Consider the following 16,945-nt stretch of genomic DNA (forward strand, 5'->3'; position numbering starts at 1 on the left):
CAGAAAGGTGTTTAGAATGGATAGATCAAGGATGGGGGGCCAGGTGCCCCCTTTTCTGGGTACCAGAAGAGTCTGGAGTATAAACCTTGGCCTAGCTGTTCCACAGGAACGTGCTCTATTGCCCTCATAGATAGCAGGGAAAGGGCTTGCTTTTTGGCTTCTGCCCACTGATTTGGGGGAAGATCTGGGAACCCTTTTGGGGTTGGTAGAGTGTGGAAATAAAATTTGTATCCCTGGGACACTATGTTGAGGACCCAGCGGTCATTGGTAATGATGGCCCATGTGCTTGTGTGGAAGGAGAATTTTCATCTTAGGGGCAAGTGGAGGTGGGCAGAGGGAGGGGGTGGAAGTGGAAAGTCTTTGTGACTTCTTACCATGAGGGGGTGGCTTAGCACTCCCTGGTTTTGAAGAGGAGGAACTCCACAGCTTAGATCTCTGCATTCCCTGGGGCTTGCTTCCCAGGGTCTGGGCGAGCTGACCTGGAGGGGGCAGGAAAATACCAGTGTTTGGAGGGGCGATACCTACTGAACCTGGGTGGCTGGACCTGCAGGAAGTCCTTAACTGTCTGCACAGACTCAGCTTTTTCTTCCATCTTTTTTAAGACCTCCTCTGCCTTGGTGCCAAATAAGTTGTCTTTGTGCAAGGGGGCGTCCAATAATTTGCATTAGACATGGTCTGGCAAAGGCTGCTCCTTAAGCCAAGCATGCCTTCTAAGGAGAGAACCAGTGAGTGCTGCCCTGCTAGATGCTTCTAGGGCGTCAAAACCACATTGTAAGGTGTGCTGTTACTTGACTTGCAAAATGCATTAACTCTTGTAACTCTATTTTCTGCACAAGCATGAAAAGATGGTATTTTTTGTTTGAGGAGTTCCACGGTATGTTGCTGAAATTTTAGCATATGGAACTGACAATTTACTGTTCTAATAGCAATAGTAGCAGAGGTGTATACTGTTTTACCCAATCTGTCTAATGCTCGGGAATCCCTATCTGAGGGGGTGGAATTCTTAGCAGAAGTTGCTTTAATTCCTTTAGGCCATTGAGAAATAACCTCAGGATCAGTAGTAGGATTTTTGAAAATAAATCTGAGAGAGTCAGGGACTCTACAGTACCTGTCAGGTTTCCTAGGAGCAGGAGGAGGGTGTCAGGAGTCAAACTAGATTCCATAAAAACATCATCCACAACATCCAGGACAGGAGGAATGGCCAGAGGTCTATGCTGTGGGAGATCTAAGAATTCTCAGAGTATCTTTTTAGACTGAGGGTACTCCGGACATTCCCACTGGAAATGCTCCCTTAAAGTATGTAGGGTTTTCCCCAAAGGAAAAGTCCTCTGGTGGAGAGACTGAAGGAATGGATTCCTCTGCATCAGAATCCTCATAAGCAGAGAAGGGTAGCATGTCTTCATATTCAGATGCATCAGATTCATCGGACTCCTGTTCAGATAAAACTACTGGGGACAAATCTCTTTCTTTTGGATGGGGTAGCTTGGCTACCCCTCTTCAGCATTATAAAGTCTTCTGCCATTTTAAGCATTTGAGACTGAGGCAAGGAAGCAAGTGCCTGAGATTGGGTCATCAGTTTCTTGGGTGTGGTTCGTACCCTGGGCCTTAGAAACTCAGTAGTTTTCGAAAGAACAGTAGATGCGAAAGAAGTCGGTCTGTTGGGAATCGGTAGTGCGAAGTACTTCCTCGGAAACCGGTACCTGCTCAGCAGCTCCAGACCCATCCAAGGTAGAGACATCTGCAGGATCCTTAGTCGATGAAGAGTTTCGCGGCATACCGGACTCTGAAATTACTCATTAAAGGACATAGGAAGATATGACAGTCTTTCTCAGAGACAAGCTAGACCACAGGGCACAAAAATATAGCCTTTAATGGAATTTGGATAAAATGGAAACAGATGCACAGCTTACAGGCCATGTCCTTGAGCTCTTACGCAACATTATGCCTAAATAATATATAAATTTTACATTTATATGTTAAATGGACAGCAGAGTGCTGCAGCAGTAGTGCTGTCGCCTCACAGCAGGAGGTTATCTGGTTCGATTCTCGGTTGGAGTGCCTTCTCTGTAGAGTCTGCATGTCCTCCCTGCGTTTGTGTGGGTTTCCTCCAGGTGCTACTGTTCCCGCCTACGTCACAAAAACACATTTGGAGCACTTCTCCCCGGGCCTCCGCTGAAAAGTGGCTTCATTCCAAGTCAGACTTTCCAGGTAAACAAATGTGAAATAAAATACATAAATAAATAAAACTGCTAGGACAGCAATAAAAACTGCATGCAAACCATTTCTGTCTGTCCTACTAGAAAACCTTTTTAGTTTATTGCTATATAAATACAATAAACCAAACTTGCTTTTCTTTTAATCTTGTTCATTTCCAATGTCTATCTTGAAAATGGCAAATGCCTTTCATTGAATCTTACACTGCATAACGCACACTGGTAAACACTATGGTGAAGGTGTAACTGCTGTGATTATGCAACCATCTTTTACCTGGACTACTACAAAAATACATCAGAGTGATTCACACATTAGCCTCCAATAAGCAAAAGTTATGCTCTTTGTATTGGTTTCTTTTCCTTATCCAGCAATTAAACATACCTAGTTTTTTTACTCAACAGAATATAAACTTACATGCTTCTAAAAGTAGAAAGTGAAATATCTGGTTTCTACAACAACCATTTCTCACCTGGGATCACTGGAGCAGTTGAAGGTGCCGGTACGTATACCAAACCTGGAAACTTTCTTAACCATTTTCTCCCAATACACATTTCCCATGAGGGGACATCGATCTTTGGCTATTACCTGTTACAGAAAGAAAAAAAGGAAGCATCCTTAATGAAAGCATTCAGCACTCTCATCCCATAAACAGAAAAAGAGGTACACGGAAAACTCAGCTACTTTGCAGCAACAAGTGGTATTTTAAAAATTAAAAAGAAACCTAATACTTTCCAGCAGGTGAGGTTTTTATTATTATTACAACAGCCCATAAAACCTACTGATCCCAGATTCCTTTTCCTTTCCTATGCATGTCTGAACTGAAGTTCAAGGTGTCTAGGCTGTTCATGAGAAAACAGTTTTGAGCTACATGGTGTCCCAACCTTCCACTGTTGTAATGTCATTTCCTAACTGTTGTGTGTGTGAGCCTGGAGCACTGCCCATAGAATTATCCGCCTGTTATGAGGTGAGGGGTTCTGGCAGTACCATTTTCAAATGTGAGACATTGTCTTCAGTCTGTGTCATGAATTTCAGAGTTATAGTATCATTGACAGCCATTCTGCTGCCAACATCGGCCTGTTGTGCTGAAACACAGTAAGTGGTCTTTTCTTGTGCTGACACTGCGAGGAAATAAGGATATGGTTAATGAGGCCTGTGACAGGTGAAATGATTTATCCTGAAAGAGATTATGTCTGTACTAAGTATACAGTCAGTGTACCCTTTCTGCAACACATGATGAGGATGGCCTTCTGGTGAAGAAAAAATATAAGGGTCATGTAAGAAGATGTTTAATGACTGGTAGATCTCAGCAAAACATTAAGCTGCTCATGAACTTTCCACACTGCATGACTGCAGTTCCTGTAGTGATCTGAAACTACTTTTATCTACACCATCTCAAATGATTCCTGCGGCATTCTCATCTGAATCAAAGTTATCACTTCACATACAGAGAAGGTACTTCTCATCCAGAGTAAAAGGGTGGTGTGTGGAAGGTCCATCATCAGTGCGGCTGCAGGCAATAGCATTCTGCTTAGGTTTTGCCTGTCCACCAGGCCATTTGCCCTTTTCCTACACTGTGCCAATATATGGCTCCTTCTCCCTACAGCACTGATTTCAGCTACTTGTTCCATTTCTTAGCTGTCTCTTCTGTTTTGGCCCCACTTTAATGAACAGACGTTTCCCAAACATCTTCAGAGCATCCATGAGGATGCTCTTCTCCACTGGACTAAAGCTCTTTCTGCTGCGTCTTTTTCTTTGTTGCTGTAGCGTTTTTCAACCTGAAAGCAAATACTGGCCTGGAGTTAAACCCGTCACCTACACGACACCCTAGACTGATCAGTTACTTCTCCTGTGTCTTGTTCCCTGCTTATGCATTTTATGACCTGCAAGCAAATACTAACCCACAGGTGAACCAGTCTCCCACTCACAACACCCTTAAATTCCAAGTTGTTAATAAAAATTATAGATTTCTACTAAACTGTAGTAATTGCATACACCCTTCTCTGTCATATCAGCCTGTACTGCAGTTGTTAAAATACATAGCTGATTCATGTTAAGAAGTGGTACTGATTACGTTAATGCGCATCTAATCACTTATTTTTACGGTCTACCTTTCCTCAACACTTTAAAAGTGAAATTGTTACCAGAAAATTTACACATGCATATAGCATTAAAAATGACACCGTCCCAATCCTGTCACTCATGTCTTACCAGTTCTGAACAACAGATCTCAATAAAATTAACAATACGCATTGTGCTTTCCTACTAATTTATGGGTTTCCTTGCCTTACTGATTCCTTTTAGCTAGCTTGTGCTTTTCCAAGACTGTTCAAAGGTGTGGCTCAGTGCAGTTTTATATTTTTGCGGATTTCCAGAAGATTTTGCAGTTACAAAATGTCTGACAGCATCTAAAGACCACACCCAGGGTGGAGGGTAGGGGGTGTGTGTGAACAGTAACTGGATGAATTGCACAGCAGAAATTTAAACGTCAGAGCAATGCATAATACAATGCAGTGTGAAATCATTACTTTTGAATAATTAATATACAAAACAAATTTTAAATATTCATATCAGCAGAGGTAAACATTGACTTTAATACTTCTTAGAGATTGGGCGACCTGTACATTGTCACTTTGACTGGAGAAAAAGATGCTATGTACCTACCATAACGTTCCATATTAGTTGTCCTTCATCTCGCCTTCCTTCTTGCTGGATGGATTCGGAGTCGATCCTTGGCTCTGACTCAGCCACTTTCTATAGCTAGAGAGCTCTTTACTAGCTCGAGGCTATCCCTTATCCAAGAATGCCCAGCATCAGCTACCCAGATCTCATTTGAGATAGCTCACACTAGACATAATCATAGAAGATAATAAGAAGTTATGTACCTACCATAACGTTCCATGTTAGTTGTCTTCTTCTCGCCTTCTTTCTTGCTGGATGGGTTCGGAGCCGATCCTCGGCTCCGACTCGGCCAATACTAAAGCTCGAGAGCTAATTCCACCGGCTCGAGGCTCCCCTATTATCCCACAATGCTAGGCGGTAACTACTCAGATCTCGTTTGATAGCTATACCAAGCAACCCTAATCTCCATAGAATGGAGTAGGGAAACCCACCTCAAAACAATCTGCGTAAATAGTAGTCTGTCATTCGACACCCATGTAGCTAAAGTAGTTAGGAAGACCTTCTACATTGCCCACCTTATCATGAAGGGATTCTCATCTAGATCAAGGGAGGTCATAGTCTCCCTATACTCATCACTCATCAGACCAATGATTGAGTACAATGCCCCATTCGGAATGTATCTGACCCGACACTTGCAGCAGCTGGAGAGGCCACAAAAATTCCTCACAAAAAGGATAAAGGGTCTCAAACATCTGTCCTATGCTGCCCGACTGAAAGAACTCCAGCTCTATTCAGTCGCCACATTGCTCAGAGGTGACCTTTGCCTAACATACAAGGCCATGTCAAACCCAGATTTGATGAATATGCTTCACCTCAAAAAATCTAGATCCGTCAGAGCCACAAGGGCGGGAGACTTAAACCTCGACACGGCTATTAATAGGACGCGCTGGAGGGATAGATTCATCACCCAAAGACTCCCTATGCTGTGGAATAAAATCCCGGTATATGTGAGGCAGAGCACCTCGCTGGCCTTGTTCAAGAGAAATCTTGACCAATGGATGGGAGATCGCAGATATACCCCAGGGATTACCTCAGTGTCACTGCTCAACAGAGGCACAGCAAAATAATGGGTATAGTTCCCCATACTAAAGGGGTGGCGTAAGCCACAAAACTATGGGCTAGGCTTGTAAATGCCCTCGGGCAGATAGCCTAGTATGAACCTATGAACCTATGAAAAGTATTGCAGACCTCAGAAAGGATAAAAGAGGTGGAAGAACGTGTGGGAATGACGACTTCCAGAGGAAGAACACAAACTGAATTTCTGTCGGTCTGTCCAGGCTTGGGGGAAGGAGGGTGGGACGCAAGAAAGAAGGCGAGAAGACAACTAACATGGAACGTTATGGTAGGTACATAACTTCTTAATGTTAAGTTGTAAATCTCGCCTTCATTCTTGCTGGATGGGGCCGCGTCCCTAGCACCTTATCCCGGGTGGCCTATCAGAACAGACTCTTGAGAACAGTGGAACCAAAATTGGCACGGCCTCTGGAAACCATGTCCAATTTGTAATGTGAAATGAATGTATGAGGAGAAGCCCAGGTGGCTGCTGCACAAATGGAATCTATTGGCAGCCTATCCTGAAAAGCTACGGATGTAGCTAATGCCCTAGTTGAATGAGCTCTAGGTCTTGAGGGTAGTTTTTGATGTCTGATCTCATAGATGAAGGTAATTGTAGAGGTGAGCCATCTAGAGAGGGATACTTTAGTAACTGGAAGGCCCAATTTCCTTCCATATGACAGAAACAATTGATTAGATTTCCTGAATTGTTTAGTCCTGTCTAAGTAATATCTAAGTTGGCGATGAACATCCAAATAATGTAGCTTTTGTTCTGACCTGTTTGAATAGTTAGGGAAAAAGACGGGGAGATCAATAATTTGGTTTAGGTTTATTTGAGAGGAAACTTTAGGCAAAAAGGATGGATTAGTACGGAGGGATACCCTATCTTTGTGAAACACTAAGTAAGGAGGACAACTGCACAGAGCATGGAGTTCAGATACCCTTCTCGCTGAAGTTATAGCTACCAGAAAAAGTGTCTTCCAAGAAAGCAACTTCAGAGAACATGAAGCCGCCGGTTCGAAGGGGGGAAGGATTAAAGATGCCAGAACCAAGTTCAAATCTCATTGAGGCGGAGGATCTTTAGAGGTTTGAGAAGAAATACGCCCCTTAAAAAGGCTTTACAGAGTTTGTGAGCCATGATGCTAGACTCTGAAACACCAACATGAAAATTAGATATGGCAGCCAATTGAACTCTAATGGTAGATGCAGATGATCCTAAATGAAAGAGTTCTGCTAGAAAGTCTAGAATAGATTGGATAGGTGCAGTAAAGGGATCTATGTTTTTTGATGTTGCTCAAAAAGAGAAGCGTTTCCATTTGCTACTATAAATCTTCCGGGTAGAAGATTTATGAGAGGCTATCAAGATATCTCGGACCGAGCGAGATATTGAGGGAAGCCTGGCTACGGTTGGAATCGGAGAAACCACGCTGTGAGGTTTAGAGAGGGCAGAAATTGGTGCAGCTGACCCGATTGGTGGGTTATCAGATCTGGTACTGGGTCCAGATGCCAAGGCTGCTCCAAAAGGTAACGATGAAGAAAGGGGAACCATATCTGTCAAGGCCAGTAAGGGGCAATGAGGATCATTGTCACTCTCAAGGCGATGGCTTTCTGAATTAGTTGAGATATCAGTGGAAAGGGGGGAAAGGCATATAGAAGTCCCCGGGGCCAATCGTGGACTAGAACGTCTCTGGTGGGATGGCCTGGTAACGGGAAGAGAGTGAAGAAGTTGTGACACTTGCTGTTTTGGGGAGTAGCAAAAAGATCGCAGCAAGGCTGGCCCCATCTTAGGAATACTTCTTCTAGAACTGATTTCTTTAGAGACCACTCGTGGGGCATGAGAATTGCCCTGCTCAATTTGTCTGCAATAACGTTGGATTTCCCGGGAATGTGCATTGCTATCAGAAAACGCTGAGAAGAGATCGCCCATTGCCAAAGTCTGAGTGCCTCTCGACATAAAGGGTATGATCTGGTTCCGCCTTGCTTGATGTACCACACTATGGACATGTTGTCCGTTTGAATTGCAATAGTCCCAGTGGGAAGAGAGTCGTGAAGGGCTTGCAACGCTAAAAGCACTGCTCTCATCTCTAAGACATTTATGTGCAAGTGGCACTCGAAAGGTTGCCACGTGCCTTGGACTGTCCTGCCCTGATAATGTCCCCCCACCCGATCAGGGAGGCGTCTGTTGTCAACGTGGCGACTGGGGGGGGGGGAGTGAAGGGTCTTCCTCGGAGAAGTTGAGGTGATGTGATCCACCAAGGCAGTTGATTCTTGCATGATTGAGTTATCAATATGGTATGGGACATCGGGAGCTGTTGAAAGGACCATTGAGTAAACAGCATCCATTGGAGGATCCTCATGTGAAAGCGAGCTAAGGGGAGAAGGGGAATAGCTGCTGCCATGAGTCCTAACACCTTCAAAACTAGTCTGGCTTTGACTTTGTTGCATTGTAAGAGAAGGGAAACTTGTTTTCGAATGTCTGACACACACTGCTCTGTGAGTCTGGCTGAAAGATTGAGTGTGTCTAAGGTGGCGCCTATAAAAGTAATAGATTGACAAGGCAGATTTTTCGAAATTTATCGAAATGCCTAGAGCTTGGCAAGATTGGATGGTGAAGTCCCTGGATAGAAGAAGCTGATGTCTGGTGGTGGCGGTAAGGAGTCAGTCGTCTAAATATGGAAACACCTGGAATCCTTGACATCTCAAGTGAGCCGCGACCACTGCCATGCATTTGGTAAACACACAGGGGGCTGTAGTGAGACCAAAGGGCAGGGCCCTGAACTGGTAGTGACTGGCTCCCAGCCTGAAGCGGAGATATCTCCTGGAGTGTCTGTTCATCTTGATGTGGTAGTACGCGTCCTGAAGATCTATCGAGCACATCCAATTGTCCTGACCCAAGAAGGGTAGAATGGACTGTAGTGTGACCATCCGGAATTTTGTTTTCCGGACATACTTGTTTAAGTAGCTGAGATCCAGTATGGGTCTCCAGTCCCCTGTTTTTTTTTTGGTACCAAAAAGAATTTGGAGTAGATTCCGGATCCTTGCTGGTCTGCTGGGACTGATTGGATAGCTCTTTTTGATAGCAGCTTTGAAATTTCTAATGCTGCTTGTTCCCTTAGGGTGGAACGTCTGGAAGGGATCTTTTGGGTTGGGATGGGATGTGAATAAAGGGAATCTTGTAACCCTTGGATATGATCGACTGTACCCATTTGTCTTGAGTAAGGGAAAGCCAGGCTTTTGGGTAAGGGATAACCTTCCCCCAACTGCCTCCGAAGGTGGACAGCCAGGCAGCCCCTCAGGGATGCTGAAAGGGTTTGTCAGAGAACATTTCTCTGCTACCCTGGTTTTGTGGACCTCCTCTGCCTCTAGGGCGGCGTCTATTATTATTCCCCCCTCTGCCTCTAGAGGGGAATTGGCCTTGTGTGTCAGATGAGACTCCCTGGGATTGTTTGCGGAACCACATCTTTCCTCCCCTCTGACCTTTGGGATAGGGTCTAGAAGGGGTAGAAAAAAAGACTCCTACGGCAGAGAGAGTCTTACCTTCTACCTTGCACCTGGTCAATGTATCCTTCACCTGTGGACCAAACATGGATGATCCATCAAAGGGAGAATTGGTTAAGGACACCTTGAAAGGGTCCGCAAAGTTGCATAGCCGCATCCAGGCATGACGTCGTAAGGCAACACCTGTGCCTGCGGCTCTACTCGCCCCATCTGCAGCATATGAGATCAGCCGTATGGAGGAGTTAACGATGGAATTCAGGGTTGCCAACTGGGAGTTCATTGTGTCTTTGAACCCCTCAGCTGTAGGATCATTTATCAGTTCACCCATATCCTTGAGTAAATCTCTCTGGAGACGAGTGAAGTGGCATAAGTAATTCAGCGAACGCATTGAAAAGGTCGCTGATGAGAACATCCGCTTGCCGTACCTGTCCATGGTCCTAGATTCCTTATTAGGAGGATGGACAGGAACCGAAGGATCAGCTAACTCCTTCTTAGTGGCCGCAGCCACCACCATGGCATCAACAGGGACACCTTTGGATAAAAAATCTTTATCTCAAGGGGCAGTAATAAATTTAGATGGTCTCCTCGGGGTGGGTTCCACTGAATCAGGAGCCATCCAAGCCTTCCTTGCCACCACTTCCGTAAGGGGGTCAAAGGGAGGGGACACCCAGGAGGTAGAAGGGCGAGAGCCAAACGCCTCAAGATACACTGACTCATCCTCCGAAGGGTTAAGGGCTGGCCAGTTCCCCCTCTGTTTCAGGATCTCAAGGATGTCAGCAAAGGAGACATCCTCAGAGGGAGATCGAGGGGAAAGTACAGTTTTGTACCTACCATAAATGTAGATGTCCGATAGGTATGCATATGCAGTCATAACATATGGGTTGTCCTGCCTCAGGCAGCCCTTCGGTCGGCCGGATTCCAAAGTCTGGGTCTGGCCTCGGCTGATGTCGCACTTTCCCCGACGTCAGAGCGCCTGGGGTATAGAAGCATCAGCCGACGCCATTTTCCTCAGTTTTTCTTGCCCCAGATGCCAGGTGCCCTCTAAGAAGGCTAAATTTGGATAAAATGCCAAAAAATTCCAAACATATTGCAAAAATATATACATATATCTATATACATACAAACAAATACACCATAACAGATTCCCCCAGCTGGCTAATGGAGGGGTAAGCACCCTAGGAATACCACAGAGGGGAAGGAGGGAGGGTAAACCTGACTGCAGATGCATACCTATCGGACATCTACATTTATGGTAGGTACAAAACTGTACTATGTCCTTCAAGGATGCATCTGCAGTCATAACATATGGGTAGAATACCATAGCCAATCTGGGGGTGGAGGTACTAAGAAAATGATGGTGTAGTTAAGATACCCTGCAGGACTGCTGTAGCAAAACCTGCTCTGGATCTGGAGTATAAAGGTAAATTGTAATGCTTGGCAAAAGTATGCACGGAGCTCCATGTAGCAGCTTCTAAAATGTCCTTGGTAGCCATCCCTCTTAGGAAGGCTGTAGTGGTGGCTGTGGCTCTCGTGGAATGAGGCCTAATGTTTACAGGAACAGTCTTTCCATGAAAGGAGTAACAAAAGCGAATGCAATTTCCTATCCATTTTGAAATTGTCTGTTTGGAAATTGCTTTTCCTTGTGCCCCAGCAGCATATGCTACAAACAGTTGGTCAGTCTTTCTCTAACTTTTAGTTCTGTCCAAATAGTAGCGTAATTGTCTGTGTATATCCAGAGTGTGTAGAAGTTTCTCCCCTTTATTTTGTGGATTTGGGAAGAATGTAGGCAAGTGAATTGCTTGGTTCAAGGATACCCTAGATACCACCTTTGGCATAAAAGTAGGATTGGTTCTCAATGAAACTCGGTCTTGATGAAAAATATGAAATGGCTGCACTGCCATTAAAGCTTGTAACTCAGATACTCTTCTTGCTGAAGTTATGGCCAGAAGGAATGCAGTTTTCCAAGACAGAAACTGTAGATCCGCCGATGCTGCTGGTTCAAATGGGTGAAGTGTTAGTTTCTCCAGCACAAAGTTAAGGTCCCAAGTAGGTAAAGGTGGTTTCCTTGGAGGATTGATGTTTTTGATTCCTCTGAGAAATTGTCTTGAGAGGATGCGAGAAGACAGGTGGATTTACATTGTATTCTGCTGAAATTGCTGAGGCATGTATCTTAATGGAGGAATAAGACAGGCCATTGTGGAACAATTCTGCTAAGTATTCCAGTATATGTGCCATGCTCATTACTGTCACATCTAGGCCTTTTGTTGTGTTCCAAATGAGAAATCTTTTCCATTTTGCTGAGTATGCCTTCCTTGTGGAAGGACGGCGAGCTTCCATAATAATGTCCTTTACTCTCTGGGATAAGCTATTCTGAGGAGGAGTCATGGTATTCTCCAGGCAGTTAGCTGCAAGGTTTTCAGGTTGGGATGTAAGATCTTGAAGTTGTTCTGTGTCAGAAGAAGTGGGCATAGGGGGAGAGGCCAAGGTTTCGTCTGTGACATGCTCTTCAACAGTGGGTACCAGTGCTGCCTTGGCCAGTCTGGAGCTATCAGAATCACTCTTGGCTGTTCTGCCCTGATCTTCAGTAAAACCTTGGACATTAATGGGAGTGGTGGGAAAGCATAGACTTTTCGAGCTTTCCAGCTGAAAGAAAGAGAGTCCACCTTTCATGCTTGTGGGTGGTATGTCCTTGAGCAAAAAGTCTCCAGTTGATGATTGTGGGGTGAGGTGAACAGGTCTATCTCCGGCCTTCCCCATGATTGTATTATGAGTAAGAAGATGTCTGGGTGCAGTATCCATTCGTGTGCTTCCATGGTAGTTCTGCTTAAGCTGTCTGCCAGTGTATTGTCTTTCCCTGGTGCGAACTGGGACTGTAGCTGTATATTGAGTTTCAAGCAAAGTTCCCATAGATTCATGGCCAGCCTGCATAGAGGGTAGGAATGCGTGCCTCCTTGCTTGTTTATGTACCACATCACTGTGGTGTTGTCTGTCCTTATCAGCAGGTGGCCCTGATGAAGGAAAGGTTTGAAAGACTCGATTGCGTGTAGCACTGCCAGCATTTCCTTTTGGTTTATGTGCATGCGCAGCTGTCCTTGAGACCATAACCCTTGGATACATGTGTCCTCCATGTGTGCTCCCCAACCTCGGTCTGAAGCGTCCGTGGCGATGGTTTGGTTTGCTTTTGGTTTGTTGAAAGGCAACCCTCTGTTGGACTGGCATGCTTGAGCCCACCACAGGAATTCCTTTTGAAGGCAAGGGATGAGTGGGATCAAAGTTTCTAAGCTGTGACTGTGCTGAGTCCATACACTCCTTAGGTACCATTGCAATTTTCTCATATGCAGCCTGGCCTGTGGAATCAGAATTATGCAGGATGCCATGTAACCCAGGGCCTGCAGGATTTTCCTTGCAGTCAGCTGAGTTTGTCTTGTCAGATTCTTGAAGTAATCCGGAAGTCGTTTTTGTTTTTCTTCTGTGAGAAAGGCCATTTGGGTGGTTGTGTCTAGATCTGTACCCAAAAAGGTTATTCTTTGGGATGGAACAAGTCTTGATTTTTGGATGTTGACTGTGTATCCCAAGGCCTGTAACAGGTGTATGGCATAGTTCAAGTCCTTTAACAAATTTTCCTTGTTGTCCGCTTGTATAAGGCAGTCGTCCAGATATGGGTAGATTTGAATCCCCTGAAGTCTGCAGTGTGCAATTACTGATGCCAGGCATTTTGTGAATACTCTGGGCGCAGTAGATAAGCCAAAGGGCAATGCTGAGAATTGATAATGCTCTGATCCTGCAAGAAATCTGAGGTGTCTTCTGCAACTTGTCGAATAGGGACATGCAGGTATGCCTCCTTGAGATCTAGAGTCACCAGCCAAGACTCCTTGCCCAGCATGGGAAGAAGCTGCTGTAGGGTCAGCATCTTGAATTTTGGTACAATGAGGAAAGTATTCAGTGCGGACAGGTCGAGAATAGGCCTCCATTGATTTTCTTTTCTTGGAACAAGGAATAATCTGTAATAAAATCCTTGGCCTTGTTCTCAAAGAGGTACCTTTTCTATGGCTTTCATTTGTATTAATTTGGTGATTTGCTTCAAAGCCTCTGCCCTCTGATTTGGAAGCAGGTCTGGCATTCCTTTTCTTTTGGCAATGTGTGGAAATGGAACCTGTATCCTTTGTCTATTATTTGCAGTGTCCATGAGTCCCTTGTAATATAATGCCAATTTTTTGAAAATAAAGAAAGCTTTCCGCCCAATGGTGCTTCTAATTGAGCCCTGGTCGGCGGAGTCAAAATAAAGTCATTGATTCTGTCCTGGTGTAGCAGTTGTTGTTGTTGTTCCTGCACTACCTCTCTGGTTGGGAGGCTGCCACTGACAGCCTCTGTAGGAGCCTCTAGCTTGCCCTCTATCTCTGGCACGCCTGTTCCTGCCTCTCTGGGATCTGTCTGTGTCCGGAAAGGACCAATTCTTAGTAGGCCAATTTCTACTGAATCGCGGTGGTTGTACCTGCAGAAAGTCCTTGACTGTTTGCACAGATTTTGCCTTTTCTTCAAACTTCTTTAAGACCTCCTGAGCCGTGGAACCAAATAATTTTTGTTTTTCCATTGGAGCATCCAGGAGCTTAGCTTTAACATGGTCCAGTAGAGATTGTTCCTTCAACCAGGCATGCCTACGTATAACTGCCCCTGTCATAGCTGACCTACATGAAGCTTCCAGTGCATCATAACCACACTGCATAAAATGGTTGCTAACCTGCTGTGAGTTATGTACAAGATCCTGAAGTGATTTACGGTCAAGGGGTTCAGAGGAGGAAAGCTTCTTACACAATTCATCTAACAAATATTCTTGGTACTGAATCATATGAAATTGACAATTTAATGCCCTCATGGAAAGAGTTGCAGAAGTATATACTTTCTTTCCCCATCTCTCTGAAGCTCTAGACTCCCTTTCAGAAGGTAGAGGATTTTTAGCAGTGGCAGCTGCAACCCCTTTTGGGCCCTGGGAAATAGTTTCTGGGTCTGCAGTGTGGGCCTTGTACAGGTGTAGATGAGAATCCGGGACCCTGTAGTACCTATCAGGTTTGGCAGGAGCCGGTGGGAGAGAATCAGGGGCTGTACTAGCATCAGAGTACACATCATCAATAACATTGAAAACAGGAGGTATAGCTAAAGGCCTATGCTGAGGTAAATGTAAAAAGGTCCTTAATCTCTTTCTAGAATCAGAAAATTCCTGGCCCTGCCATTGAAAATGCTCTCTCACAGAGTGCAGTGTCTCACCAAATGAAAACTCTTCAGGAGGGGAGGCCGAAGGAATAGATTCTTCAGCATCAGAATCCTCGTAGGCTGAATAAGCCTCCTCCTGGTGGTCTGACAACACAGATCCATCCGTAGACTCATCTGAAGGGTGGGGGTCAGAGGGCTCAACCCTGTGCCTTTTGTCTGGTGGTGGTAGAGAGCCCCTGTCCGGGTGAGGTTGAGAACCTCTAATTAAAGAGATAAGATCCTCTGCTAGGCTGAGAATCTGAGAGTCAGTAGAAGGCCTCTGTGAGGTAGTCTTGGGAGGCAAAGCTTTAGCTAGTTTAGCAGCTTTAGCCCTAGAAAAGGCCTTAATGGACATGGATGCAGGGGGTCTGGCTGCCCCACGTGCAGGAGTAGACTTGTCTAAAGGAATGGTGTCGGACATGTCCTGCACACCGGTTTCAGTAGGTAATTCAATAACCGACTCGGCCACAGCCTCCGGGGCTGAGGTAGTCAGTAGAGTGGATTCGGTAATAGGAAGCACCGAGGACTCTGTTTCAGCTGAAACAGAGACACTCGCGGTAGGCTTGACCATGATTTCAGCCGAAACCGTGGGCCGCGAGGGTCGGTCCTTGTCCTTCCGTTTTTTAACCACATGCGAAGTCGGAGTCTCCGACGGCATCTTGTACGCATAATTAGCCCCAAAAAATTCCTCTGCAAACTCCGACCGACATCTAAGAGTTCGTCGGTTGAAGGAAGCACAGGCTGAGCAGGCCGAGACGTCGTGGTCTGGGCCTAAGCAAGGGAGGCAGTAAGAGTGGAAATCCTTATGAGGTATTTGTTTCCCACAAGTTAAACAATTATTTACTTTATCTGACATCGGCTGAGGCAAGAAAGAGTCCCCAACGGGGTACTTAGCTTTTTCAAAGTCTTCGGTAGCTGAATCACAGGAGCTGGCCGACCGGCACTTGCGAACTGCTTCTGCTTCGGGCACCACGCGGCAAGAAATACTGAGGAAAATGGCGTCGGCTGATGCTTTTATACCCCAGGCGCTCTGACGTCGGGGAAAGTGCGACATCAGCCGAGGCCAGACCCAGACTTTGGAATCCGGCCGACCGAAGGGCTGCCTGAGGCAGGACAACCCATATGTTATGACTGCAGATGCATCCTTGAAGGACATCCTTCGGATTCCTCTAAGTCAGTGTCAGAGGTGATAGACTCAGGGGAGTCAATGTGCTTCCTCTTGCACTGCCTCTTCCTTGGGGGATCTCCTGCCGCGTCAGGAGAGGCCTCGGAAGAGGAGGAAATTCCCAATGGGGAAACTTGAGGAGTTGGCTCTCTGCGGTCTAAGACAAGGGGGTGAGTAGAAATCACCGCAGGCACTGTAGATGGGGGGGGGGCTGAAGGAGCCAACTGTGGGGCAGAACCTGGTTCTAGCACGCTCCGCATGACCTCGAAGGCACCCCTGTCAGGCAAGGCCAGAGGCCCCCGCTCTGAAGAGACAAGGACCTCCCCCGGCACCGACAGGAACGGCTACGAAGCCGATGTCGGAGCCGAACTCACTAGCGCCGAAGCCCCGAGAGGGAGAGCGGGGTCGGACAAGGGTCCGATGCCACTCGCCCCCTCGGAGCCGACGAGGGAAGCTCGGCGCCGAGATCCCTCCAAGGAGGAGATCAGAGCAGACGGAGCCGAAAGGGAAGGTATCGGATCCGACGCACCGACAGTCATGGCTCCGACAAGCCCTGGCTCCGAACTCAAAGGAGTCGGAGGAGGAATGTATTGGGGAATGGAAATAGCCACTGACTGGTGAGTCGGGCTATGCAGCATTTGGGCCAGTGCCTCGGACTTGAGAAGTCTACTCACTACAGTTTGCAAATCATGGTCAGATAACCTGGAAGACTGTGAGGAATGAGTTTTATGGCTCCGTTCAGAAAGAAGAGGGGATCCTGGTGGTGAATGCACAGAGCCGATAGAGGGGGATCTGGACCTCTTCCTAGACTGTGGCTCCGATAAGAGTATCGGAGCAAACGGAGTTTTATCAGCCTCGGCTCCAGCCGGAGCCGATGTCAAAGCCAACTTAATCTTTCTAGCAGTCGACTCTGAAACCGGAGCCGACTGTTTGGAAGTTTAGGAAGGCTTCCCCGACACAGACTGAGTCGGGGGGCCTTCAGGCTTTAACAAGCCCCGCAAGATTAATTTATTCTTGCGTTCCTGCAGGACTCTAGGGCTAAAACCATGACAAACAGCACAAGAGTCCTGCAGGTGCAAAGGTCCCAGG

General features: G+C 46.1%; 1 protein-coding gene across 1 annotated transcript in view; it reads right to left on the reverse strand.

The window, feature by feature from the left end:
* The window catches only part of RNF103 (ring finger protein 103), a gene marked incomplete at its 3' end in the record, with an annotated part of 296,046 nt that overhangs the window by 92,002 nt on the left and 187,099 nt on the right, over positions 1 to 16,945 (reverse strand). The window contains 1 exon segment of the mRNA XM_044070973.1: positions 2,684 to 2,799. Coding sequence (XP_043926908.1) covers positions 2,684 to 2,799 — 116 coding nt within the window.

This window comes from Protopterus annectens, chromosome 5.part0, assembly GCF_019279795.1.
Source record: "Protopterus annectens isolate FY-2018-M chromosome 5.part0, PAN1.0, whole genome shotgun sequence".
NCBI lineage: Eukaryota > Metazoa > Chordata > Ceratodontiformes > Protopteridae > Protopterus > Protopterus annectens.